Source organism: Ornithodoros turicata, chromosome 2 (assembly GCF_037126465.1).
Source record: "Ornithodoros turicata isolate Travis chromosome 2, ASM3712646v1, whole genome shotgun sequence".
NCBI lineage: Eukaryota > Metazoa > Arthropoda > Arachnida > Ixodida > Argasidae > Ornithodoros > Ornithodoros turicata.
The window spans coordinates 21,667,426-21,693,094 of NC_088202.1; the positions used below are offsets into that span (position 1 = coordinate 21,667,426).

The 25,669-nt window shown below is 44.2% G+C and overlaps 1 protein-coding gene and 3 long non-coding RNA genes across 4 annotated transcripts; 3 read left to right on the top strand and 1 right to left on the bottom strand.

The window, feature by feature from the left end:
• The first annotated feature begins 10,133 nt into the window (after positions 1 to 10,133).
• On the top strand, positions 10,134 to 13,659 carry LOC135383202 (uncharacterized). The gene is made up of 3 exons (XR_010419734.1): positions 10,134 to 10,200; positions 10,291 to 10,353; positions 13,531 to 13,659. It is a non-coding gene; the product is annotated as an uncharacterized LOC135383202 (long non-coding RNA).
• Positions 13,660 to 15,197: 1,538 nt separating this feature from the next.
• LOC135383203 (uncharacterized) lies at positions 15,198 to 17,159 on the top strand. The gene is made up of 3 exons (XR_010419735.1): positions 15,198 to 15,430; positions 16,826 to 16,964; positions 17,056 to 17,159. It is a non-coding gene; the product is annotated as an uncharacterized LOC135383203 (long non-coding RNA).
• Positions 17,160 to 17,400: 241 nt separating this feature from the next.
• LOC135383204 (uncharacterized) lies at positions 17,401 to 17,979 on the top strand. The gene is made up of 3 exons (XR_010419736.1): positions 17,401 to 17,465; positions 17,632 to 17,756; positions 17,856 to 17,979. It is a non-coding gene; the product is annotated as an uncharacterized LOC135383204 (long non-coding RNA).
• A 336-nt stretch (positions 17,980 to 18,315) lies between these two features.
• Positions 18,316 to 24,680, bottom strand: LOC135384391 (uncharacterized). The gene is made up of 15 exons (XM_064613595.1): positions 24,478 to 24,680; positions 24,188 to 24,371; positions 23,887 to 23,934; positions 22,801 to 22,860; positions 22,647 to 22,700; positions 22,328 to 22,378; positions 22,079 to 22,138; positions 21,751 to 21,792; positions 21,628 to 21,672; positions 21,406 to 21,459; positions 21,034 to 21,078; positions 20,897 to 20,965; positions 20,514 to 20,576; positions 20,306 to 20,365; positions 18,316 to 18,744 (listed from the first exon to the last, which is right to left on the bottom strand). Exons 1-15 carry the CDS (start codon positions 24,546 to 24,548, stop codon positions 18,316 to 18,318), a joined length of 1,335 nt encoding a protein of 444 aa, XP_064469665.1. The 5' UTR covers positions 24,549 to 24,680.
• Positions 24,681 to 25,669: the final 989 nt, after the last annotated feature.

The window sequence follows — 25,669 nt, forward strand, 5'->3', positions numbered from 1 at the left end:
TAAGCGATCGCCCCCCTGTAAGCCTTTTTCCTCGTATGTTTGCCGTTTTCTTCGTGCTGTTTTAGCAGTGGCGGTTAGGCCTTTTCTCTCGCATGCCTAGACTTGTTCAGCAGTGCTGCCATTTTTACCTGCCGCTAGTATCTTGTTCTCTGTCTTTCTCGTCTAGAGCTATGATGGTGGCGATATCTGGTGTGATGCCTTGCAACTAAGTGGCCACCTGTCGTCGATCTCAGCAACTACCCGACGTCAACAAGCGCTGGTCACCCCGGAGCCGTTTCTTCGCCGCGGCATCGTTGATTTTCGAATAAATTGTTTCTCTCCACTCTATTTCTATCTTTTTATTTTATTTTCTACCTATTTTTTATTTTTTATCAGCTCAAGTATCCGGAAACTCACACAGTCGTCTGGACACGTCTTAGATGTTCCCCAATTAGTGTAACGACTCCCTGAATGATCCTAATTATTCTGGGGGGTTCCAAATTGCTCTAATTGCTAACTAATGGCGTCCAGGCGACTGTGTGAGTTTCCGGATACTTGAGCTGATACACTACTACTGGTAATAGCATTGACTATCACTTGTTTTAATCAATGTTATGGTGTGCCTTGTCCTCTATTCATCTGACAATGTAAACATTTCGGTGCCCCAGCTGTTAGTTTTTGAATAATATGATTATTTCCTTACACGTATTTGTTGTTTGCATGTTGGTTGATTTGTGACAATATATTGTGTTATGAAGAAAGCGCTGGTTGCGGGTCCCGCTCGTTTTCAGGAAAGGAATGTGTGAAAGCCTGAGAACCCAGCCTCTCTCTCGTTCGGTGATCCCTATCATATAATTGACTAGTCGTAGTTATTACTATGATTCGATCCTTCTAGTGGTTCTTTGATATTGCTCACAATTGCTTACAGAGTGACGTCACCCTGCTGGAGCTTCTGCTGTCGCAGAGGCAGTGCTGATATTTAAAATTTGTTTTGTTAATACCTAGGCAGTTTTCAGACAAAAAAAAAATAGCCACCAACACTGTTGGCAGACGCCGAACACAGTGGCACCAGATTGATAGCTGCGTTTCCGAATGCGACTGTCCCTTTGAAAGTTGTGTCCGTAGATATAAAGTAATTATTGATAGGAGGCGGTTACCGACAATGGACCTTCATTTGTGTCGCAAGGGCACAAAAAATAGAGTGAAACACGTCACAAGGCCCCAGTCAACACAGTATTGTAAATTCGACGTAGAAAATACGTTGGCGATCAACGAAATAAACGCAGAGTCCATGATGAAAGTGAACGTGAAATCAACAGGTCAAATGTCTGCTCGGAAATACGTTAATTTAACAAATGCCGGTCAACGCATATTTAACGTAAATGAAATGCAGATTATATGTGAATACAGCGTACGAGAATGCACGGCATCAACATAAAATCAACAATGCCTGACAACGTTTCTTCTACGACACCATGACAACGAGAATTCCCAGCAAACCAAAATCCATACCTGCGATGAACCCCGAACCACGCATTGGGGCGATGCGTTCGTTCCCGGTAGGAATGCCAATCCCCGAAAAAACTCCGAAAAACGCACAACTTGGCCACCCGAGTAACGTCCCCGCAAGCTACCCGGGGATCACCCGAGCGATCACGCTGGGATGATACTGCGTGCGTCTTTTGAGGTATTGCAGTGAAGCATGCGTGCAGCGCAGAGATCGTGCAAGCATCATGCAGCTCCTCCTCCCGCTACCCGCCCACTGCCGGGGCTCAGAATGGCGAAGAGCACTGAAACTACTACTTTGGAATTTCAGTAAAATATATTTATTTCCTAAGCGCACATGGCCTTGTACACAACACGTACTACAAACGAGAGTACATAAACACCCTGTTGGAAAAACGTCTGAAACTCAGTGGAGGTGCAAGGTTCCACCTATTCTGGCTTCACAAACACACTCACAAACTTCTCTCATCTCTCTCAGAAGAGAAAATAGAAAAATGGTGGGTTGAACAGTAAACTGAGAAATGTTTGTATACAGGGTGTCCCAGCTAATGTGAACCACGGTATTAAAACAGGCGAAGCGTTCTACGCGAACAGCAGCTGATGAACCTTGTTAATCTGCCTACCCGTCCCGTCCCCCCCAATGCTACTAATAAATAACTTAGGGATAACAAAGCAAAGTTTTTCACTTATTATATAGGGTCTATGTGTCAACCAGAAGGTATAGACTGGGTTGAGAAACACCTACCCCTGTGTCTCAGTCAAAGTACACTTTTTTCTTTTTTCAAGAAAAATGCACCGCGTTACAACTTGGAAATCCACAGAAAAGGTGACATTTTTTCACATAAGCGTGGACGCTATTCTATCGAAAGGCACAAAGCTCGTGACAGATTGTCACTTCTGGTATTATTTCGTATTGTGGTAATTTCGCGATCTGTTTGCTACGAACATCGTCTACGTAAGGCATTATTAGGCAATTACTCACAGCAATTTAATTTGTCTCAAGGAAAAGATACATGTGACCAAAACATACTACTTTTCGAAACATTCAACAACTGTTCTTGATATACAACACTTTTAACACCTTTTCTTGTTACATTCCTCGTTCCATCATATGTGGCTGAGACATAGTGTACATGACAAAAGTCTTCGATTTTTCCCTCGCATAATAGAGTTTTAAGGAACAACGTTTTAAGTCAGATCACAAGGAAATATTGTATACAGTACTTCAATTAGATAAACGATGCTCCAGAAAATATCACAGTATAACTCCCCTCTGCACTTTTTGCAAGCAGAAGCTTCGAGCGGGCTACATTCTAGTCGTTTGAGCATGCATGAGAACTTGACAAGGCAGTTTGAAGGCTGCAAATGGATGATTTGAGTGTTATGAGCACTTTAGTATGCAGAGTAAAGTACATACGAATGACAATCTTGCCCCAGATTGAGGGCGCTTAAGTTCTTTTTTTCCCTTTACGACCCTTGTAGCTGAAGTTCTGTGCCACATCATCTGACATCAGTTCACACAGGATCAGTCTAGTGGTGTCCCTTTCGTCACTGCCCCCGCATCTCAGAAGAACGTGCTTCCGCATCATTAAGAAAAGCCATGAGATACTCAACTGACGAAAACAGAAGTTTACGCACAACCTTATCCCAAATACATGTAGACAATGGGCGTGGAGTAGGCGTGCGATTGTGTAGAACGTACCAATTATAGCCACTGTGATGGTAAAGAGAGACATCGAATCGCAGATGCTCTTGACGATATTAGAATGGCTCCCTCAAGATGTCATTTTCTGAAGGTCCTCCCATTGGTGCCGTTGTTAACTTGGCCAATATCAGGTCAAGCCGCGCGGTGTGGTGCTCCTGAATAAGCTTCATGGTATATGCACCATTCTGAGCACTTGAGCTGTAAAGGCTAAAGTAAATGATGTTAATTGCTTTGCGCCCTTTCGCTGGAAGCAAAGAGGCAAAGTGGAGGTATTTACTTCCGATGTGGGGAGATCTCCTGAGACAGCCCTCGAGAATCACCGATTAACACCCTAAGACCTAGAAGAAGAAAAAAACGTACAAAAGATGCAATCTGCCACAAAATCAAGGAAAACGTTGAAAGCTACATACCTGTGACTTGTGCACTTAGATAATTACGTTAAATAAAATATTCTGATCACCTGTGACCGATGTGCCAAGCATCTGCTCCGCTGCAAGACGTTGGCATCTAAACAGGAGAGGACATTTTTTACGTCAAAGCACATGATTGTCTCATGAGTACAGAGTGTTAAAAATGTGTTTACAGATTTGGAAATATGTGCAACATGAATGGAATGAAAAAGAAGAAAAATGGAGATGTAGGCACTCGTTAAGAGCACTAGCTACTCACGCACAATATCTGGGAGAAAGAAAAGGAACTAAATAAATGACAGAGGGAATCGTATGCTTGGTATAGTACGCGATCCTTTTTCTTTTCTTTTTCATGATGCTGACTACGGAATTATGATCTGCAATGCACTTCTAGCATACAGGAAAATGTTCCTACCATGTGCAGGATATACACTGCAGTAGTACGGGCGAGGGGCCGCTCATCTTGTTGATTTCTGCTTGGGATACGCACAGCTGAAACAGTTTGCTTTGCAGTTAGTTCACCATACAACAGTCAACGCATCACAATATCGTTTGGGAGAATCTCTATTGGCACACCATACTGTGAAGTTTGTGCGTCTGGTTGCCTTATTCGCTGGGACTCAGACAGCTGGGCTGACTGCCCCACTGGCTGAAGTAGACGCTCGTTCATTTCCCTCGTCTGCCATTGCATCGTTATATACTTGGCGGACTGTGTGGGACTCTGTGTGACAATGTCGAAAGCGATATGAAGCATATAAAGTGTCAAGGTCATCTAGCGGTTCTGAAATTTAGGTTGCATTGGTTTGCCAACCATGCTGAAAGCATGTTCAAAAGCGTTTTGTATGGCTGGAAATACATAATTCTGCGTACCCCGATGGGAAATTCAGGGTCCGGATGCCCAGCTTCATTCACTGCATGATGAATGTCTTAATTTTACCAGCGCTAAAGTACAACACGTTCAATGCAAGGCCATGAAACACTGGAATGAATCATACGGTGAGAATAAGGTTGGCAAGTAGGTGGAGGAGTACGGCACATCTTGGATTGGTCTGCGATTTTTGACGCTGCAGCAGAGACAGCGTGACAGCATTTCTCCTATTTTCAACAAAGAGTGATCATGCTCTATAACAATGACTCACTTGACATACAAGGGAGGTCTTTCAATGCGGGAGAACAGTCATGCTGCAGAAGTTGGCGTAACAGAATTTTCTAGAAAGAAAAATGTACTGACTCTACGCTTCCTAAATTGTGGTAATAAAAAAGATTAATTTACCTTGAACGTCGCTCAAGTACATGTATGTTAGTGGAGAGTGTCCTTCAGAATTGCACCTCTGACTGAACATCTGTACAAGCGTCCATGCACTTTAGTCATCGACACTTTGCCATCGATAACGCCTGTTCCGTACAAGCGTTGCTCAAATGAGCCATATGTGACCCTCGCTGGTATAACACATGTACTTCTCCTTCTATATCTTCATCGGAAGCGTCTTCATAAATGTCCGTGACATGCGAACCACTTGTTTGAGAATTGCGGGATAGAAACGCGCCGTGTTCCAAGAGCATTGGACCGCTGTTACTCGTATTATCGTGCCCTGACTGAGAGTACCTGCTACCCTCGTTGTACCTTACGGAACGTATTGCTTGCAGGCTGTCACTCACGGGGACACTGACATTTCGTCGAGATGTCCGTGATGGCATCCACATTTTTTTGGCACCTCAGCGTACAGTCTGGTTGCAGAGTGGTGTCTTTTCTCCCAGCTACACTCACAAGCAGTCAAACAAATGAACACAATTCAACTCGCTCACACAACTCACAACACAACGCACAACTCGCTCACAATTGTAACATCACACCACAACACCTCCATCCTGCAACCCGGACGAGCTTGCTAACAGTTTGAACGTTTGAATATCGCTCCCACTGGTCGCCTAGAAGCCGCGCAAGTCGCGTATCTTATTAAAACCACAAAATACTGGATGTGCTATGCGTAAATATGAAGAATGAAATTGATAAATTTTACATCGTGTTCGGTAACGACCATATTAAGGGTTACGTAGTAACGTTACGAAATGCAGCCGCAGTTGCGTACCGTGCAAGCGCAGTTGGAGGCGCGAAGGGTTCGCGGCGTCTGCATTCTCGCAGGCAGCTCTCACAGGGATGAATATGGGACGATTTCCTATTGCTCGCTCCCAGAGACCTGGGGGACGACGCATGGATCAACTCATCCCGATGAGGCCGTGAGATGAAAACGGGATGATCTGGGAATCATGTGTGTTTGCTGGGTTACGGGTTTAATGTAATTATATATTTTTTTTTCTTCACCCTTTACTGTTCCTACAGACATGCATACATATGGGGGCATGCATCCCGATTCTGATATACACTAATTTCGCAGGAAAGTAGAATAAATAATCTTATTCGTGACATATATGGTACAGTGTGCTGACTTGCCAGTACATATTATGGTTAATTTATGGTACGTAAGGGGGTAAAAACAGGGTGCTTCACCCTATATAATGAGCTGCTTCACGGGTCCATTCTCGAGGCATCATCGCAGTTGCTGAAATCAAAATGCAAGCAATTAGTGTAGGAACAACGGAGGCAACACATAGGCATGAATTATGCACAAGACCCATCATTATTGCCTTCTTTTCTACACGATCACATAGGTTCACAGGCTCAAATTACATACATACGCCTCTTTCGAATCACTCCTGGGGCACACCGAAAGTAGTTCCTCGCAGCGGCTGCAATGTCTTTGTCACTTGCGCTAGGAAATGCCTTGCGAATGCAGACTGAAACATATGAAAAATGCAGTAGATACACTGGCGTTACAAATGAGCAGAAGGGAAATCAATAAAGGAATATGGTCTATTAATAAGCATGGAACCTGGCAATGGATTTTGGTAATACTGATGACTGTGAACAAAACTATTTCCAAACTCACTATTCAGAAGACGGGACATATGAAGTTCTTTAAACACTTGCTTGTTGGCATTGTGTCCAGAATAACACATTCCTGATGCGAACTCAAGGGTCATGAGCCTCCTGAGTATGTTTCTAGTACACTCCGCACTATTGGAGCCACCTGATGTCCAAAGCTGCGCAACCTGTACAGCAAAATGTCGATTTAGCTATTAGCCCTCGTCAAATGCATACTGCTAGCGTACAAATGCCTTGAAGTTTGTGTCGTCTCTGAGAGCTCGCTCAACTGCCTGCAAGCCATTGTTGTCTGTTACGGGCAGGATAGAAAAACTGTCCGGGAGTGACAAATCATCCGTTGATAGGATATGCTTCTGCAACAAGGTGCGGATGTGACTGGTTTCCGTTTTTGAGTTGTTTGGTGCAGTCTGACAGCAGTTCCATTTGCTCCAGTAGCTTCCCTGAACATCCCTGAAAAAAGTAGTGCTATATGATAAGTGGTTCTTAGCTGTGAACATGCTGAGGACCCTTTGTGGGCTGGGGTGATCGATGGGGAAAACCTTCACGTGCTTAAGAGAGCAACAGGTACGCACACAAAATCACAACAGCTTCACTTAAATTAGGATGAGTGGGGAATTTAATCACCAGGAGCAATATGGTGAAATGGAACATTGAGTCGCCTCACAGTCATGGCCAAAGTCAATAACTTAAGGGTTGCTGCTATAGTTTCCACCACAAAAATACTCACTGCGGTTGGCTTTGTGGGGATCCACGTTGCTTGGTCGGGAACCTGCGAGTAGCAACATTAGGATAGCGCATAAGAAAATTGGTACACAATACCGGTAACAAGTGCAATGTAACCATCATAGTTTGGAAAGTGTGCCAACCATGTCCTCCCCCACTAGCGCGTCTTTTCCTTTGTGAAACATGCGCATCACTGTCATCGGTCTCTGAAGTGTTGCAAAAAAAAGTGTGAGATAAAACTCGTTTAGTCGCACAGGGCACATTATCTGTAGTGTCCACATAAGACAGCACAAGGAAGCAGTCACTCACCATCTGAGGCATGTCGGTTGAGGAACGATCCAGAAATGTCTGGAATTAATGCAAGTTGATACTGAGAATTGTGCAGTGCTTCAGAGAAGTACAGTGCCCAATGCATTCTGATGTTTCGTCTTACCAGAGTGTGTACTGCCGCCAAGCAGTGAACTAGTAGTGGTCAGTGCTCCATAGTCTTCTGATGGTGCAGCGGGAGTTTGTGAAAGTGAAGCTGTATATTGAGAGTACATTTAGGTGCATATGCCGAATTCAAGTTCATACTGAGAATTATGCAGTGTTCTTCAAAAAGTGCAGTGACCAATGTATTCTGATATTTAGACTCACCAGAGTGCGTACTGCTGCCAAGCGGTGAAATAGTAGTGCTCTGTGGTCCATGTGTTTGTGATGGTGCAGCGGGAGCTTGTGAGTGTGAAGCTGTATATTGAGAGCACATTTAGGGGCATATACCGAATGCATGTTTATGCTTAGAATTGTGGAGTGCTCTTCAGAGAAGTACAGTAACTAATGTATTCTGATGCTTACACATACCAGAGCATGTACTGTTGCTAAGCAGTGAGGCAGCAGGGCTCCGTGCTCGATACGGCAGTGCTTGCAACGACACTGGTGGAGTTTGTGAGACTGAAGCTGCAGATTGAGAGCATATTTAAATGAATATGCCTAAACACAGCATTAAGTGTCATACCCTCAGACTCGGCATCTGCATTAAGATCTGTTACGTATTCTGCTTCCTCAGCTTCCCTAAGGGCACTTCGGTAATCTGCATATAATGGCTACTGATGTCAGACCAAGATACAGCAAGCTGCACGTACAGTAATACGAACATGTAAAAGGCTAACCTCCAGAGAAGATGACTCGGCAACTGTAGGTTACCCATGTGCTTTGCGGATTTTCTTGCTTTTCTATGGCCCCCTTCAGTCTCATGCGGCTGTATGATGGCCACAGCGCTGTCTTTTTATCTTTCGAAACCCATGCTCTCGGAACAATTTCAATGGAATTTTCACACAGGAAGTGCACTACCGAAAACTCTGCGTGCCTTCCACCACCAGACTGGCCACTCATTTCGCCTGCAGAAAAAGGTCGAAATGAAAATTGCAGCTAAAAACCATCCTCGCTTGCGAGTCAAACACCATATCAGAACAAGAGAGAAACTGATGTTTCTCTCAGAAGTGTTTCTCTCTCCACCATATCAGAAGGCCAGGATATATTCATGCAGCTAAGTATACCAAACAGTCTATTACTGTTGTCCCTTTTGTGTCTTCAGCATGCAATGCATCTTGTCGCAGCTGTAAACATAAATTATGGTCACACTGATCTTGCACAGGGCGTGAGTTTTGAAGTGACTAATTTAAACAGCAGCTGCGATGTACTCGGGATACATAACTGCGCAGTTTTGTCCGCCTACCGCTTTCTAATCAGGGACATGATAACGCGAAAGGCTCGAAACGAAATGCAATACAATAATCAACAACAATGTTAGTGTAGGCACATTTATAATTTAATGCAGCTCACATTGCTTTTCGAAGACGCTGAACGAACGCAGACGCTAACTAAGCGTCGAGGCGCCGCATCGAAGTTTCGGCAGGCACACGCTGCTGACACAATAAAAATGAAAACAGTTGAATTCCTACACACTATTTGGCAAAATGCGCGACTGAAAACATGTGGCTAGGGGTTGAAGCTCAAATATAAAAGTGCACGCAATGCTCGCGTGTTCCAGTTTCACTTCTACAAAATGAAATACTGGATTCAATTGAAGTGTTGTTATGACTTAGCTTGTACTCTGGCTGCTGCTAACTTTCACCTGCTGTTACTGATAATTATTTTATGCCATACATCTTTCGCTTTCACAGCGCGTCCGGACGGTGAGGAGACGCGCCATGAGTACATTCCTGAAACGCTAACAACAGCTGTACAGGCACTTACTGATACTTACGCGTATGCACCCGAGAGGCAGAACTGCAGAAGGACGTGGCTCCAGCAGATATACCAATGACAGCTACACCAAACTGCCAATTGACGAGCAGGCGTGTACCACAACCACTCCAACGTCTTCTGATTCCCGGTTTGAAGCAGCGAACTTGGATTGGATTGGATTTCGAACCGCAGAAAATGTTTACATAATTTCCTCTAAAAATACCTACCTGCAGCGGTGCGAAATCTAGTTTTAACTGACACCTGAATATTTTCTTCCCTGCAAACGTGCGCTGGACTGTAACCGTCATTGCTCTTGTTATCGCATAGACTCCAGGATCATCATCATCATTATCATCAGCCAGCCACGCCGTATTGTCGTGCATGCACGACAGTACGGCGTGGCTGGCTGATGCCTTTTGATATATTTGACATGTCCGATAATTTCGAAGAGGGATCCTCTGCAAGGCAGGCGCGGAGGAACCGCGAAAGACGTGTTGAGGACCGTATGCGAGAGATATATGCGCCGACAGACTCTGACTCGCTCCACAGTCCATCATCATTCGCCGAGGCCTCGTACGTCTCGAAATCGAAGCACAACTACGCGACTTCGACAGTGACTAGTCTGTAACCCCAGCTAATTTTTAACTTCGCAGTGGTGATGCGGACGGTAAACGTTTACAGTTGTGCCAACAGCAGGACTCTCCATGGTAAGGACTCAAGTTCACGATTTTCGCGACTTTCTGTTCACTTCACCGTTCGCTCATCACCTGTTCCATTTATATTTTCCGGTGAGTTAGCAGTGACGAGGTCCACGTCGCTGCGATCAACGACAAGCATGACAGAGCTCCGGAACAGCATGCGTGAGTGTCTCCCATTCTGCACTGCTACCGAATTCGTATGTAAAATCTGACTGCGTGTATTGACGAGTTCCCGCTCAAATATGATTGGATGTGATTATGTCGTTTCAGTAGAGCACGTGAATTCTCTTTCACAACTCTCATGATTTTCTCACGTGTAATACCTGCGTACAGCATTTAACTTCCCAGGCAAAAATCTAGACTGGTTCCAGAATGGTCCCAGGCTGGTTCCACTTTGCACTGGATGGTCCCAGGCTGGTCCCAGTCCAAGTCGGATGGTCCCATTTGGGTCCTCAAGTGGGGTGACTGGTCCCACTCTGGCTCTAGAGTGGTACCACTCTGGTCCCAGAAATGGGGAGTGGTTCCACTCTGGCTCTGGAGTGGTGCCATTCTGGGCCCAGGCGAGTGACAAGTCTGGTGCAATCCCATTTTGCACCAGATATGCGTGTGTGTTCGAATCCGCTGCCGCTTTTGCCAACACACATTTTCTTCGGTTGCCTCGGACGTAAGGCCGATGTTGGCAGCTACCTTGGAAGTTGCCCCAAGACGCATATCCTCCCTCCATTGCCTGCCAGAGCAAGGCAGTACACCCAAACACCACCACCACGGCACGATTTATGCTCCCACATAAGGGTCAGCATATTTTAAACCCTTATTCTTTACTATTCGGACCCTTCCTCTTGGCGCGGTTCCACGAAAATTTGTGGAATTGTGGGTCTAGGAACATGAGGTATTGTGGAATTTAGCGATTCTTGGGGACATCTTCGAATCTATAGATTTTATTTTCATCATTTGATGATATGATGGAGGAGGAAAAGAGCTGTAAGAACATCTTGAAACAGGGAGTTCAGTGAGAACTCGATCGACTCTCATCATGTCATGACGCTTCTAGTCAATTGTAATTATATATATTTGGCCTGGAATGGGACGCGGCCTTCCTCAACTGATTAGCCTTTTTCATAATATTTTGAATATATTCAAAATATCAGCCTGCTTTAGAAATAACGAGCGCGAGTGTATATGCGCACGCTCGTTATTTCTAAAGCAGGCTTCACCCCGCACACGTAAGCACTACCTGAAGCCACCTTTACAGGACAATTTGCAGATGGTGCAGTGGTTATAACTTGCATGCAATGGTTCAGCTGCATTTTTTTAACAGTTTAGGTGCATGATACTTAACGGTTATGGTAATGGTATAAGTGGTCCATTCGTACCTCCTATTATCTTGTGGCGTTTGATGCCTGAAATCAACTTCTTAATTTGATGATGATTCAATACAATATAAAGTGGTTGCTTTAAGAGACCAGCAGGAATCTTTCCAAAATAAATGTGATGAGAAAGGGAGCAACAGTGTCAGTAACAAGCACATCTTATTAATGGATGAAAGAAAATATATAGCCTTGTGTCATTCAGATACAGGAAATCGTGACCATCACATGGGGAAAAATGTGCAACAATGTGCACTGCTACAAATGTCCACTGATGGAAGGCTCTTGATGTTACACACTATATCTCAGGTCCACTCATACCTGTTGCAGAGCCGCACAAAATATTTATCTTCCCCAATGGTCAAGTACATACAAGGATTCATACTTAGAGAAAGTTCACGGATAACTTTTGGGGAACGTTGTGTAGCCCTTGTTATATGACCTACAGAGCATACTGTCTCTGTGTCATACACGTGCGATAAAATATGGATAGATTTTGTATCACCAGAAGAAAGCACCAATATATTTTCCGCTCTGAAGTATTCCTCTCCAAGCTGCAAAGAAGTTGAATCTCTTTTGGATGGACGGCTATACGGAACACTGTGCAGAATGTAGCCACCAATAGAGACACGGTCATACTCCTCAATCCTCTGTGGTTCTCCAAACTGTGCCTTGACACATTCTCGAATTGGCTGGGAAACAGGCTTTGCTTTACCAAGTGGCTCAATTGTGCCGCCGAGACTTGGCTTTTCATGGCTGCACAAGTCCTGCACGTTGTCCGACGCCAAACTTCTCAACTGGTAGAAGCTGTTACGCATTAAAATACGGGAAAATATCTACAATGGCACACTGTTCGACGATGACACCAGGTTTAGAAGATGTCCCATATTCGTTTCAAAAGCAAAGCAGGAGATGCCCCACAGGGGGCCATGTAGCCTCACACTGTTGGGTAGATGAAGGAGTACATGAACATTCGACTTCATTTCACGTTTGTCGTAAAGGTATTCCAACATCACAACAAACCTTGTCAGCTTCTCGTTGCTGAGAGCCACATCATCTTCTGTTACTCTGCTTTTCATCAGCAGATAGATGCCTGCCACCAGTAATGCAAAATGGTCATGGTAGGTGCTGGGCAAAATGCCGTAAACACATGGAAGGCTGAAGTACAGCAACCACGACTGTAGTTCCCCCGCTTTCCAGAATCCTCTTTGCTTTACCGACTTCGGACATCGTGTGAAGCAGGATGGAGGCTTTAAGCTTTGAAGTCTCTCATCGACCAGCTCACGTTTTGTTGGAGCACCAATATAATAATCAGCACCAACATCACTGAACCACAGGTCCGTGATCTGCCTCACTGTTCCCAGCAAACACGCATGCATATAGTCAGGCACGAAACTTTTGATGATGCTGATGCCAGGAACAGTTAGAAGCGCAGATGGCCCTTTGACGCCGCGAACTATTTGGCCAGTAGCAGCAGCTTCCCTCATGTCCTCGATCATGGCTTGTTCTGTCCTGTTAGGAGATGGTCCTTCTGTCACTGGGAACTTGACATATCCTGAAATAACGAAAACTGGTTGAAATCATGATTTCCATGTTTGTTTTACATGCTTGCAAAATTTTTCAAGGATAATTTAGTTACCTCTAATGCCATTTGTGTGTCAAATTTGAACACTCTGTCCCAAGAATGAACAAAAAGAAAAACCGACGTAGGTAACCTTTTTAACAAAAATACAATAAGTGACAAAGAAAGAAACCACAGTTGGAAGTCTGGTATGATATCACAAGCACGTGCAAAAGAAAAGCTGATGCACACAAGCCTGATATTACGCACTTAAATGATGACGGAAGCATGTTGCTCATGCTGTCATGTTTGGATACCTGTAGCACAAGTACCTATCTAGCTGCCACGTGCAATCATATGCCTAGGATGCCTTATGAATAGGTGGCTTCTCACCTTCAATACATATTCCAGGATGGAAACACCATGGACATGAGTAGTACCCATTGTATTGAACCATGTTCAACATCCCAGCACGTGCAGGTGGATCGGCGACACATGTTATACAGTATACCTGAAATGTATGCTAAACAGTAAGGTGAGGCATGTAGGTATTTTTAGTTCCTATGTACCTGTACCTACCTTAGAGTTGATTCTGTTTCCACGGCAGGTCCAGTCAACTCCACTTTGTGCTAGCTGCTGCATCTGCTTTGCAAACACGTCGAGCAGGAGGATCATGTTTGGATGTCTGTTGCCATACCATAAAAGTGGCACGGATGGGCTTGTCCATCTGTAGTATGGTGGAAGTTCATTTAGAAGAACTTGAACAGGCCATATCGAATAAGCGGAGCTCCTGAATGTGGTGCTGCCATCTGTGTTGACAGTGAGAGTTAGATCGTACTTGGCACAGTTCAGCTCTGCTCGCTGCTCCTTATGGAAAGCCCCATCTGTGATGTCACATATGGGTTCGCCTCTACTGCCTTCACGGTCCTTGTCCTCAATCCTGTCCAGTGACTGCACCAGCTGGTCTGACAGAGCCCTGTCAGCAAGGAGGGACTCTATTTGTTGCTTTAATGGGAGGCTCACAAAATAATGTCGTGCCGTCATGAGGTTCCTTCCGAAGTACTGTGTGCCACAACTTGAACACACCGGTGAAATGCTGCACCTTTCTTTCAGCTTCCCGCTCGTCGTGCATAGAAGTTTCTCACAGCTGTCACAATAAAAGTGAAATGCCATGTCGTCTGGCGACGCCCCAGAGAACTTTTTAAATAGGTATGACGACTCGCGAAGGGTGTCCTTTCCGATCAGCTGGTTTGCTAATTTGAGGAGATCCTCACATGCTGACCAAGTTAATTTGTGCCTTATAACAAAGTCCATAATTAGCACCAGCGCATCTCCTACTGAAAGTGAGCTCCCTTCGTGCAGTGGAATGCTAAAGTGAGCAGCAAAAGGATGGCTGCCTTGCGTAGTCTCTCGTTGTTGTTCTTCAGGAGTTCCTCGTCCCAGCGACAGCCTTTCGCTGACTTCTTCATCGTCACTGTTATTGGGATCGGGAGCAACATCATGGGAGCCGCATGGCACCGATTGTGAGGCGGGAGATGGTTGTTCGGCAGACAGTAGACTGTGCCTTGTCGACCTTGGCATCTGTGTTTCAGAACCCGGTTCAAGATAGCGTTTACGAGACTGCTTTCTGTGCATAGACATTTCGAGAAAAGCTTTCTTCGTTCGATCAGAGTGGCGGCTGTATAACTATATATGCAACTGCGACGTTCCACACTGACCGTTGAACAAGCGATATCGGTTGCTATTGGCTAACTTAGGAGTTAGTTATAGTGTGCGTCGTCGCCATAACGCCCACTCCTGCGACATTAATTAGTATTGCAAAAGTAAAGCGAGGTAGGACAAAGCCATCAGCAGTCCGCTACAAAAGAAAACTACTTGTGGCGATGCCGCTTCGCCTGCGCGGCTATCGAGCTATCATCTTTTCAGTTACTTGGAGATTTATACGGGAACTCATACGCAACGAAAATGTTTGTAAACTGTGAAGGTCGATTATTATGCTAGCTCATACTTTTACATGGATTGCTGCGTCCTTGGAGGAAGGAAAACTAAGGAGGGAGCACGACTGTTTCTTTCCGAATCACAAAAGTGTAGTGGAAGTGACGACATATAGTACGCGTCATGAGGACGTCATATCGATCAGGTGACTGGAGGCAGCCAATCTGCGGTGAGCCTTCGCCACAACTGGGACAAACAAACTGGGGCAGCTGCCGGCGTGGATGGTGGTTTCTGGCGCCCGGCGAGGTGTTAGCAATAAGAGATAGATACGAGATACTAGCAGTTAAGATTACTAAACCGACGCACAAGTGATACGGTAAAGTTCGTAGCATTGTCGCCGCACGTTGCAAACTTTCAGGGAAACAATTGTGCTGAAAATTTTACTGGAGAAAGCAATCACGAGCTGCGCGGAACGGATATGAAATCCGACGATGTTCTTGTTAGCGGTACCTATTCAGTGCCGTTTAATTTGGCTCCATAACGTAGTATGGTTTCATTGTCTGTACCACGGTACTGAGAGTAACCTGCTGGATGCAACCGGGAAAGTACAGAACGCACGGGTGGTTATGTTGCATGTCGTCGCTGTACGCAAGTAGCTGAGAAAAATCAGTTTTTCTACTTGTGTTATCCATGAATATAACCTTCCTTATCTTGATACCATTTCTTTGTCTCATGTGATTAATATATATATATATATACGGAATGGAAAAAAAGGTAGCACCACTGGCCACCTGTATGCACTGTACCACATACTCACCCCATCCATATGAGTTTTCAAATGCAATGTGTCGTGTCCCATCTCCGGACGATTTACTGGGGAGGACAGCTCCTTTTGCAAGTGTTTTCTAGGCATTGCACATGTGGGTGCAATACAATAGTATACGCATGTACATACATCAGACACTTAATGTTTTCTTGTTTCATGAGGCACAGAAATAGGAGGCAAGTTAGCTGGTGCGAATGCGATGAGGGAAACATCTTGAGTTTGAGAAGCAAGCACAGGGACACGGATGAAGGGGAACATGGAAACATACCAAGAAGCAGATGAGACAGACTCAAAACCAGCAAGTAGTCTGCCTCGGCTGCTCCTTTGTATTTTTCCGTGTTCCCCATAACCCATGTCCCTGTGCTTATTTCTAATTCTCAAGGAGATGTTTCCCTCATCACATGTTTATGGCTTGTGCAGATGCATGACATAAGTTATATACATAATCACTATACATTTGTCTCAGAGCACAGATAAAACAAAAAACAAACAAGCAAAAGGGGTTGGGGCCGAAGCCATGCAAGATCACTGTTACACGGCAGCTGTCTCCACAATCTCAACAACTATGCAACGTGGCAACATGTTCACTTATTCGAAATAGCTGCAAAGTCCTAATTTACTGACCTTTAAACTGAGTCAGCTTTGTAAACATCTGCCTCACTCTTTTTACGTGAAGTTTTTGTGTTGTATCCTTGCTAATGTGATGCAGCCTTATGTCAATGTACTTCTCTGCTACGCACTTTACGAGATGGACATAATGATTGTCTAAAGGACTTTGATCGAACATGTGATCACGGAGCAAGGGAAAAAGGCTCCGGTCGAGGAATTTGTGGAGCACTTCGGAAGCCATTGTTGCAAGGATGTTCTTGGCCGTGAGTCTATTTTCTGCACTGGCAATCCGGACAACTTGTTCTGATTTCTGTGCAATTTTGATTACACTTTGAGATGGATAGAGCAGCCCTCCTCTGCTCTTTCGATATATAAGAGCATATGTTGGCTCTTCAGAAGGGGATGCAGTTAGTGCATTTATGCACGTTTCACACAGCAGGGACTTCTGAAGTTTGCGCACAACAAATCCTGCTATGTATGTTACTATCATTCCCCCGCATTCTGAAATGTGCCCAGGATCAGGACAGTAATCGTGGTCGTCATCAAAACCCAAGTTTTCTTCACAGCTTGGCAGCAGTTGCCTTCGATCGCTTGTCCCGTTCAAGACCTCTTCAGAATGTGCGGCTCTTGCACTGCTCACATGGAGTATCGCAATGTGCTCCTGTGGCAAGCAGTTACCAGTGGTGATGTCTCTGACTTCGTTTTGCACAATCAGTCGCTTGAATGCTGCGGCGAACTGTTGGGCACTAGGATTGTCGTTGCACCGTCCATGGGATCTGATAGCACCAAAGAAAAGTTCGAGATGATCTTGGCTCACCTTATGAGATGGTATGTACATCAGGACCTTTTTCTTCACAACCAGTTCATCATAGAGAATAAGTAGGCTTTTCATTGCAATTTTGAAGCCCGAAAATCCAGTCTTCCGATTGGTCTTCAATAGTGGGATGCCATTTGGATGTTCTCTCAGGCTGGACAGGTAAGTGTCTGCAATGTTGAACAGGGACTGAACGGAAGAGATGTTAGCTGAACACAGTGGCTTTTTCCAGTGCTTCTGATACATACTTCTTGAGTTTAAGACGTCAAAAATATTATTAATGATTCGAAGAAACTGTTCTGTGTCTTGACTTTCTTCAAATCCATAGATCCCTTGTGTGCGACATTCTGCAATGGCATCCGCAACAGACATACTTAGAACTTGAGCTGCCAAACTGACTTTCATTGGTTGTCTTCGCCAATCGATATGTGAGCTGCGGAGACGGTTAGCAAGGTGCAGTCCCTCTTTCTGTTGCAGACTGTGCAGCTTTTCGATGAAATTCCACTTTATAGCATTCCCGTCTGGACTCATTATGATCTTCTTGTCACACAGCGCATTTCTCACGAGCTTCAGCATATGACAAGGATCCATGAAAACGACAACAACTTCACCTGTTTCAGGGTGCTGGAAACTTGTCTTCAAATTTTTGGGGTCACTGAAGTTGCACCCAAGCTGTCTAAACATTGCGAAGCTTGACGGTGCCCCATCACAAGTTAAGGAGACAACAGTCGCTCCCACTTCATGGGCAAGGACAAGACTGCGTTGTACTAGGTCAGCCCTTTGTTCACCGCCAAGTCCATCAACAAGAAAATAGCCCAACGGGACCTTCCACCTTCCATTAATAGCCACTGCCATTATCACGAATGCTGCCTTAGCCATTGGCAAGCAATCGCCATCTGTTCCAGTGCCCATGTCAACATAGCCTTGGAATTGTTTGCCGTCCCATTGGAGCTGCTGTCTGATTGAAATTTCATCCACCATGAGACTGCATAATGTTGGAAAGCCTGACTTGCTATTCTCTGTTGCTTTCATTTTCAATGCATTCAGAGCTTCTTTTGAGAACCAGGCAGGTGTCGAATACACTCCGTACATAGTTATAGGCCCGAGGTGAATAAAAATGTAAAGTCAATGCAAATGCTCGCAGCTGAGGTGAGTACTGTGTGGGGAGGGGATTTCCTGTGCGTTTTGCAACCTGTCTTTTCAATAATTCTTGATTTGTAGCACCAAGGCTCTCCAAAACTGCAACATTCTCCTCAAGCAGGATCTTCTGTCTTGTTAAATCCTTAATCACACCTTTCAGCCCCGCATTTCTTTTCTTTAAACGTCGATTTGCCTGTTGAAGTCTCTTTATCTGTTTGCTGCTTTTGGTATGTAGGGACGTATAACACTTGACCCGTTCTCTTAAGAAGGCTTTCTCTGGAGTATCAGCTGTGGATTTTGCCTAAAACAGATCCATATACAACATAAATTTTTGTGATGTACATTTCTCCATTTTCTGACGTGGCATGTCCTTGTTAGAATCTTGTGAGGATGGGAAGGTTTTATCCTACAGCACACTTTGCCATCTGTGCACAGGACCCGTAAACTGACTCAAACCGGCATATATGTGGTGCATGTATACATGGTGTCTACTAAACCCCTCCTTACTGTTTTCTATCCTTTTAATAGAACTGTCAGGTCTACTTGAAACGACCACGAGTGGGAAGGAAATTTAGTTTCTCGTAAATGTTATATCCTTGTCTCCGAAATGATGTTGGGCCATGCCTCATGAATATGTATACACACCAGAATGGGTCTGTAAATGCCTGCTTCTGGTACTGCTTTTTGGTCTTAATTTAATTCAGCCAGATCACATGCTCACAATGCTTTCTAGTCCCCACAGTACTCCAGTTTACGAACTGCAGATACATGAATCACAAATCCGTTTACAGGGCTTGCGCAAACCACATTGTTGTACCTGATGTCGTCACAGGAATAAATGGGACGTTTCCTATCATTTATTCGTTGAGAACGTGTCGTGTCGTCTTTTTTCTGTTCAGTGTCTCAGGTGTTATCGTCGTTTTTACATTGTGCCAGCTCCCCTGCACTTCGTTTCTTTTCAGTGTTCAGACCTCTTGCAGGTCATGACAAATATTGATGAAGGGAGACTGTTCTTGCAGTCCTGACTGTTTCAGAGTAATATTTTTTTCCCAATAATTAGAAACACCTCACAGATAAACTACTGCACATATTACTACCATTCTCCCCAACAATTCCAGGTTCAGGAGGTTGCTCATCCTGGTATAGTATAGCTGATATGTGCCTTCAGACTACTGTTACAGGCTTATAGTCATATAAAGAAAATGGGGTTCACATTTAGCCTGCAGTACGCCATCTATAATATTTTAGACAACAATTATACTAGAGAACTTTCCATTCTACTGCAAACTTACCCCCTGTTGTAATTTGCTGTCATGATTCCTATTTAGAACAATAGCTAATTTACATAAGAACAGAAGGGACATGTAAATATAACTATTTTGCTGTCATGATTCCTATTTAGAACAATAGCTAATTTGCATATGAACAGAAGGGACATGTAAATATAACTATTTTGCTAAAAAACATGTTCATCTTCTGTAAGGTGCATAATCTCAGGGTAAATAGTCACACATGCTTGATTTCAGAAAAATTCATTTGTTTATTGATTCACATAGAGGAGTACATTGTGCAGAACAGAGTCAGTAGATGTTAGTAAAATCATCATTGAATCATCAGTCATAAGTGTTTAGTATACATTTTATTTCGAGCAATGAGGTTAAAATGCATGCACATTCTGCCATGTGAGAAGAGAATCAGTATGGATAGATTTAAATGCAGATGCGGCTATATGCACCTGGTCTGCAACCTAAAATTACACACCATGCAAGACAGAAGGATCCGGGGCTTTTGCCGAACGATGAATGACTGCGTAATGCTAGCAGCTGTGTGTCTGCAGCACCTACACACGGGACTGAGCTTACCCATAACTTTTGCGCACTTGTAGAAGGGCCAGGGAGGGAAGTAAATCTTTCCTCTTCAACCTAAATAGGTAAAAACATTTAGAATATCATTCTTTGTGTCACAAGTGTTTGCATTGGAATGCTGTTTCCTTTTGGAGCCCTGTTATGCCAACATGCTTGCAAAAAACTGACAGCTAGGGGCTGTGAACATAGAATTCACCATTCATACCTGACTTGCATGGTTTCCAGAACCAGGGGATGAGTCTTCCTCGAGTGCAGATCCACTTGTGCCCTAGAGTTACCATTTGCTCAAATAAATTGTAATGCGTAAAATTTGCATGAAATTTGCATGTGGTGCCCTTTCAGAAAGCCACATGTACTCTGAGAACTCTACTTGGGACCCCATTACGACAGCACTCAACAGTAAACTTCAAATGTGGGAGCGTAAGGGCTACTATATTCTGTGGTTTCCAAGGGCACTTACGTCACATTACATGAAAGAGCATATATGCACAACTAGGTCATCATGGCATAGGGAGATGATGATACCCCAAGTGAAGTTAAGGGGAGCTCTACACTGTTTTCCTTTGTCAGAGCAGAAGTACTATGTACCTCTCGTGGTCCTTCAGCTTCCTCAGTGTCCACGCTGACAAGAGGGTCCCACAGGAGTTCAGAAACATGCTACATTTTCATGAAAACATTTACGTAAAATTTCACCAATCCAAGCTAAATGTTGTCTGGCATTATACCTGTTCCTTTTCCTCCATGTATTCTTGTGATAGCACGGGGGATTCCTGCAACAGGAGCATGACATGATGTAGAATTTATTTCATTTATTTTGAGTATATAGGCAAAACATCAAGCTCTACAACTGTTAACTTGTATGTCAGAGGCAGTGAACAAAGGAGAACCCAGATAAGCACAAAAACCTTGGCACTAATATTTTATTCTGCGCTTTATGGCCTGCTTGGTGGGGTGCGCAGTGCATATAAATAGCTGCAATGCGTCTCTACACTGACTTAGCTTAAGTCACTGCATCTGGTCTGCAACAGGTCTCATTAGCAGTTGTGGAAATATTTAACACGCTGTGGAAACAATTACTTAAGGCAAATTTCTTTTACCTGTTGAACTTGCTCCACAGAGGGTGCACCTCCCATCACAGAACTAGAACTCTCCTATAAAGTGTGGAGAAGAAAGTCAGCCTGCATATTGCCTAATGCATGTAAATGAAGGTTTACATATTTCATTTCTGCTGAGCAAGTGCAATAGAATACCTTGGTAAACTGAACACGAAATTAAATTGACAGCCTATTGAGTAGCACATAAGCTGGATAATATATTACCGCCTGCATGTCAACCAGAGAGTCACAGGGAATTGGTGACGTGCCCTAGAATGTGAGGAATGCAGATACATAAGGCACATAAGATCACTCCTCTCCAAAAGCTGCTGTATGTATTCATTTCACCTTTTGTGTCACGAGGTTCATCAGTGATGGTGGAGCCACTACCTGCAAAATTAATTCAGCATAGCAGCTAAAATTTCTTTAGAGCATTTAGTAACTCAATACATTAAAAAAAATTTCAGGACGTGTTTGTGCACTAAGCTTGCACCTTAATGTATAATATGAAGCATAGTCTGTTAGGAAGATGAAATATACATTCTTGTGGCAGAAGATCAGGAACACAACTTTTTTTTGTTACTGGATTGTCACTTTAACCAAGTGTATACCTATGTACCTAGTATCTACACTCATATACCCCCACATGTGGTATATTAATTTACAATTGTGTTACCTGGCTCATTTGGGACACCAGCTCAAGAGGGAGGTGTTCTGTGGAAGGACTGCAACTATCCTGTGAAAAGCACTATGTTAGCTTGCATAAAAAAGTAAGCGCTTGACTCAGTGCTCTATGCGTTCCTTGCCATGTGCCCAACTGTCATCGCTGTATTCATTTTGGGGATAACGAGTTAGCCAGCTATGAATACGCATGACTTGAACTACAAAACAAGTCTAGGAGAAACTATAAAAAGTGATGCATTACCACTTCCATTTCCATAGTGGTGAGAGGGTCCCACAGCAGCTCAAAGCTAGTCTGGAATTTGAAAACACCTATGAGCCCACAAGATGCACTATTTAGATTACTATGCAATTGCATCACTAGGGGCCTGCCGTACACGCTGGGTGATGTGACGGAAGGGGGTGATGTGCTGGAGCAGTATTACACTTTCTGTACAGTAACATATATTTTTATGTATTGCAGACCATGCTACTGTGTACAGTGTATCACATATGGAAAAAGATTCATTATGGGAGAGGGGGGTGACATGCAGCCTATAGTGATGCCGCTGCTGCTATTGTACCTCTATGGCTCGCCCCTGTGTTTGCAGTGGTGCTGCGAATGATGTAGAAGCAACCTGAAAAATTAAAGCCCACATGAATGAGGCCTTACACGTCCTACAGCCTCAATGTGCATAAGTCCACGGTGGCACAGTTGCACGTCACAGCTCCTCATACCTCTTCTACAGGGAGCACTTGTGAAATGTGTGACAGGGTGCTGTCTTCAGTAGGGATGTCCTGTGGAGCATATGGAACCAGTTATTCCAACAGTTATCATATGATAAACATGGGTCTTTCTCACTCGGTTTCTAGCTATAAGCTGTTATGTGAAAAACAAGCATACAGGGTGTCCCAGAACTATGTCATTGTATTCTAATTAAAAAACTACGCCACCTAGAATCATGAGGTCAACGGCATTCGTTCTTACTAGGTTTTTGTCACCTCCTTACGTGCATGTCATGTATCCTATAAGTTTTATTATGTAAATTTTTGTGAAGGTTAACTCTGAAATTTGCCAAGTAAAGGACACTTTTTTACCCTGAAGTGCGTGCTGAATTTACTCTAATTCATGATAATTGACAGTGATAATCAAGATCTATTCTATCGAAAAAAATAGCCGAACATCACTCTTCTCGGGGTGCTTGAGCATAACGCACGAGGACTTTTTCAGCGGAGTCGCTGTTTGACGAAAGGAGGTTGGAAACCCAGCCCACAGAGTGATAGTAGAAAAAGTGACAGCTCCTGAAATTGGAAGAGGGAAGGCATGCATGGTCCCCAGCCGAAGCCGGACACGATAAGCTATGTCTGTGTTATCTCTCTCTGCCATGCCGACGTGGGCTGGGTTTCCAACCTCCTTTTGTCTGATTGACAAAGATTTTGGTGAAAATTTCGTCGCACGCTATCCTGTGCGAGCTCCGTAGAGCATGATTTTTGGCTATTTCTTCCAATGCAATAGCTCCTTAATATTCCTGTCAATTTTCATGAATTTGAGTAAATTCAGCACTCTCTTCACATTGGTGGGGTAAGTGATCTTTACTTGGCAAATTTCAGAGTTCAGATCCCAAAACTTTACATAGTTAAGCTTAGGACACATGATATGCACAGCAGGAGGTGGCAAGAACCCAGTAAGAACAAATGCTGCTGGCCGCATGATTCTAGGTGGCGTAGATTTTTTTAATTAAAATTCAATGACACGTTTTCTGGGACATCCTGTATCTTCTTGCTGATGTACACTACAATACAAGATAAGCATAACTATCTCACCATTGTGCCTTCCACTGTAGCTTCAGCCCCACTTGTGGTTCCAGCATGCTAAAGAAAATAGAGGACATCTGTTAGTTTGAAATATTTCCTGAATTATCCAGAGCGCTGTACCTTGCGAAAATAGAGATCAATGATTTTCTTTTTTTTCTTCCTGTACCACTGAGCGTAAAGTACGATATATTTATATCACGTGCGACATGCAACCAGCGTGATAACTAAGCAGTCAAGCTAAACTACCCATTTGACGATGAAAGCATTAAAAGTATCACGTGCGCGCTCTGCGTCGTTTATGTCGTCTTACCTCATGTTGTGGGAAAAATTTGGGAACTGCACATGGACGAAGTCGGACGAGAGACTGCGTTTGGACGAAGTCGTCTGGGTGAAAGTGCTTCGAGCAAACTCGGCTCCACTCTGGCGGCACCCAGTTCACGTCTTTCCCCAAGGCCTCGATCCATTTTGCTCTTAGCTGTGGGTTTTTTGGAAACCTACACAGTGACGAAAGCAATAATCAGCCGTAACTTAAAGTCCAGCATTTCTGACTAACAACTTTCAGTTTCCTTGCATATGAATTGATCGATCATATATACTCACGAATGGAATGAAACTCCAGGCTCTTTGCGAAGAGAGCGCGATCTGCAGCGTTGCACGCAGCAGGTCGGCATCTCCTACACGCTGAAGAATGTAAACGAAGTTTCAAGTGCAACTGCAGCAAACACACGCAATTCAAGATCCTTGAAACGCACGATCGCAAACCAAAACTCGCACTCACAGCTCCTCTGACAGCTGCGGAGAGCTGGGAGAGGAGGATTGTTTGTCCCAGTTGCTTCTCCTCACCCAAACTTCCGGAATCGCGCAAAATGACGTCACACTCCCTCCTTATTTTCCTTCCTCCATGGCTGCGTCCAAGCTTGTTTGTGTGCACCGGTGGGCACGTAATAAGAAGCTGGTACGCCGTGCGGTTGTCCGAATCATCATCGTCATCGTCGTCATCATCATCGTTACAAAGAGGCCCACCAGGGGGTGCCACTACAATCCATCCATCCATCCATCATCACTTTGTATGTGCGATGCGGGTGCGTCCCGTCTGTTGTGGTTCAGATTCAATTTCAACGTGCCGTGTACTTCGTGCATCGAAGTACGTATGGCCTCCCTCGCGTTATGTTCGCGTTGGTACGTTTCCTCAGGCAATTTGATGACAAGAACTACGTAATACTTGTGAAAAACATCGCGGATTTCCCGAAAAATGGTGGCTTCGACGCTAACAAGGTCTACAGTGCTTTCTGGGAAGACCCGCAGAACCCAGGCCTCTCCGGTACATATTCAGTGCTAGTACTAATGGTTGCAGGTATGTACCTCTATCGTGTAACCTTGTCATGTGCCGACTTCAGCACATTTCAGAAACTGAGGCTGAGCTTCAAGAAATGCAGCAGCGGAAACGCATCAGAATTCCGAAAGTAGCTGCTTCGGAGGTAGAGGACGCATGTGAAGACGTGTCTGCAACCAATGCTCCATCACAAGACTGCAAGGTTTTTTTCTTCTTTCGTCTTCAGATTACGTTTCTAGCGTCAGATATTCCTGCTTTCGTTTTAGTTCTGGTGTATATTTCTGCGCGAGGTACATGCCCGGGCATGGGAATCGCGGGCAGGTTGGACGCGTTCGTGCAGCAGGATTGAAATTGTGTTCGGAACCCGACACCATTGGGTATCAAAGTCGCATATTGCCGTAAACATTAGTGTTTGTGAAATGAGTTAACACTACATCACTGCACACGAGACGAGTATTG

Coding starts and splice junctions, on each gene's coding strand:
- LOC135384391 (XM_064613595.1), bottom strand. CDS start 24,548: ATGCCGACCTGCTGCGTGCAACGCTGCAGATCGCGCTCTCTTCGCAAA. Junction 22,861..23,886: donor CTACAGTGGAAGGCACAATG/GTGAGATAGTTA, acceptor TATGCTCCACAG/GACATCCCTACTGAAGACAG. Junction 20,966..21,033: donor ACATGGAGGAAAAGGAACAG/GTATAATGCCAG, acceptor ATGAAAATGTAG/CATGTTTCTGAACTCCTGTG.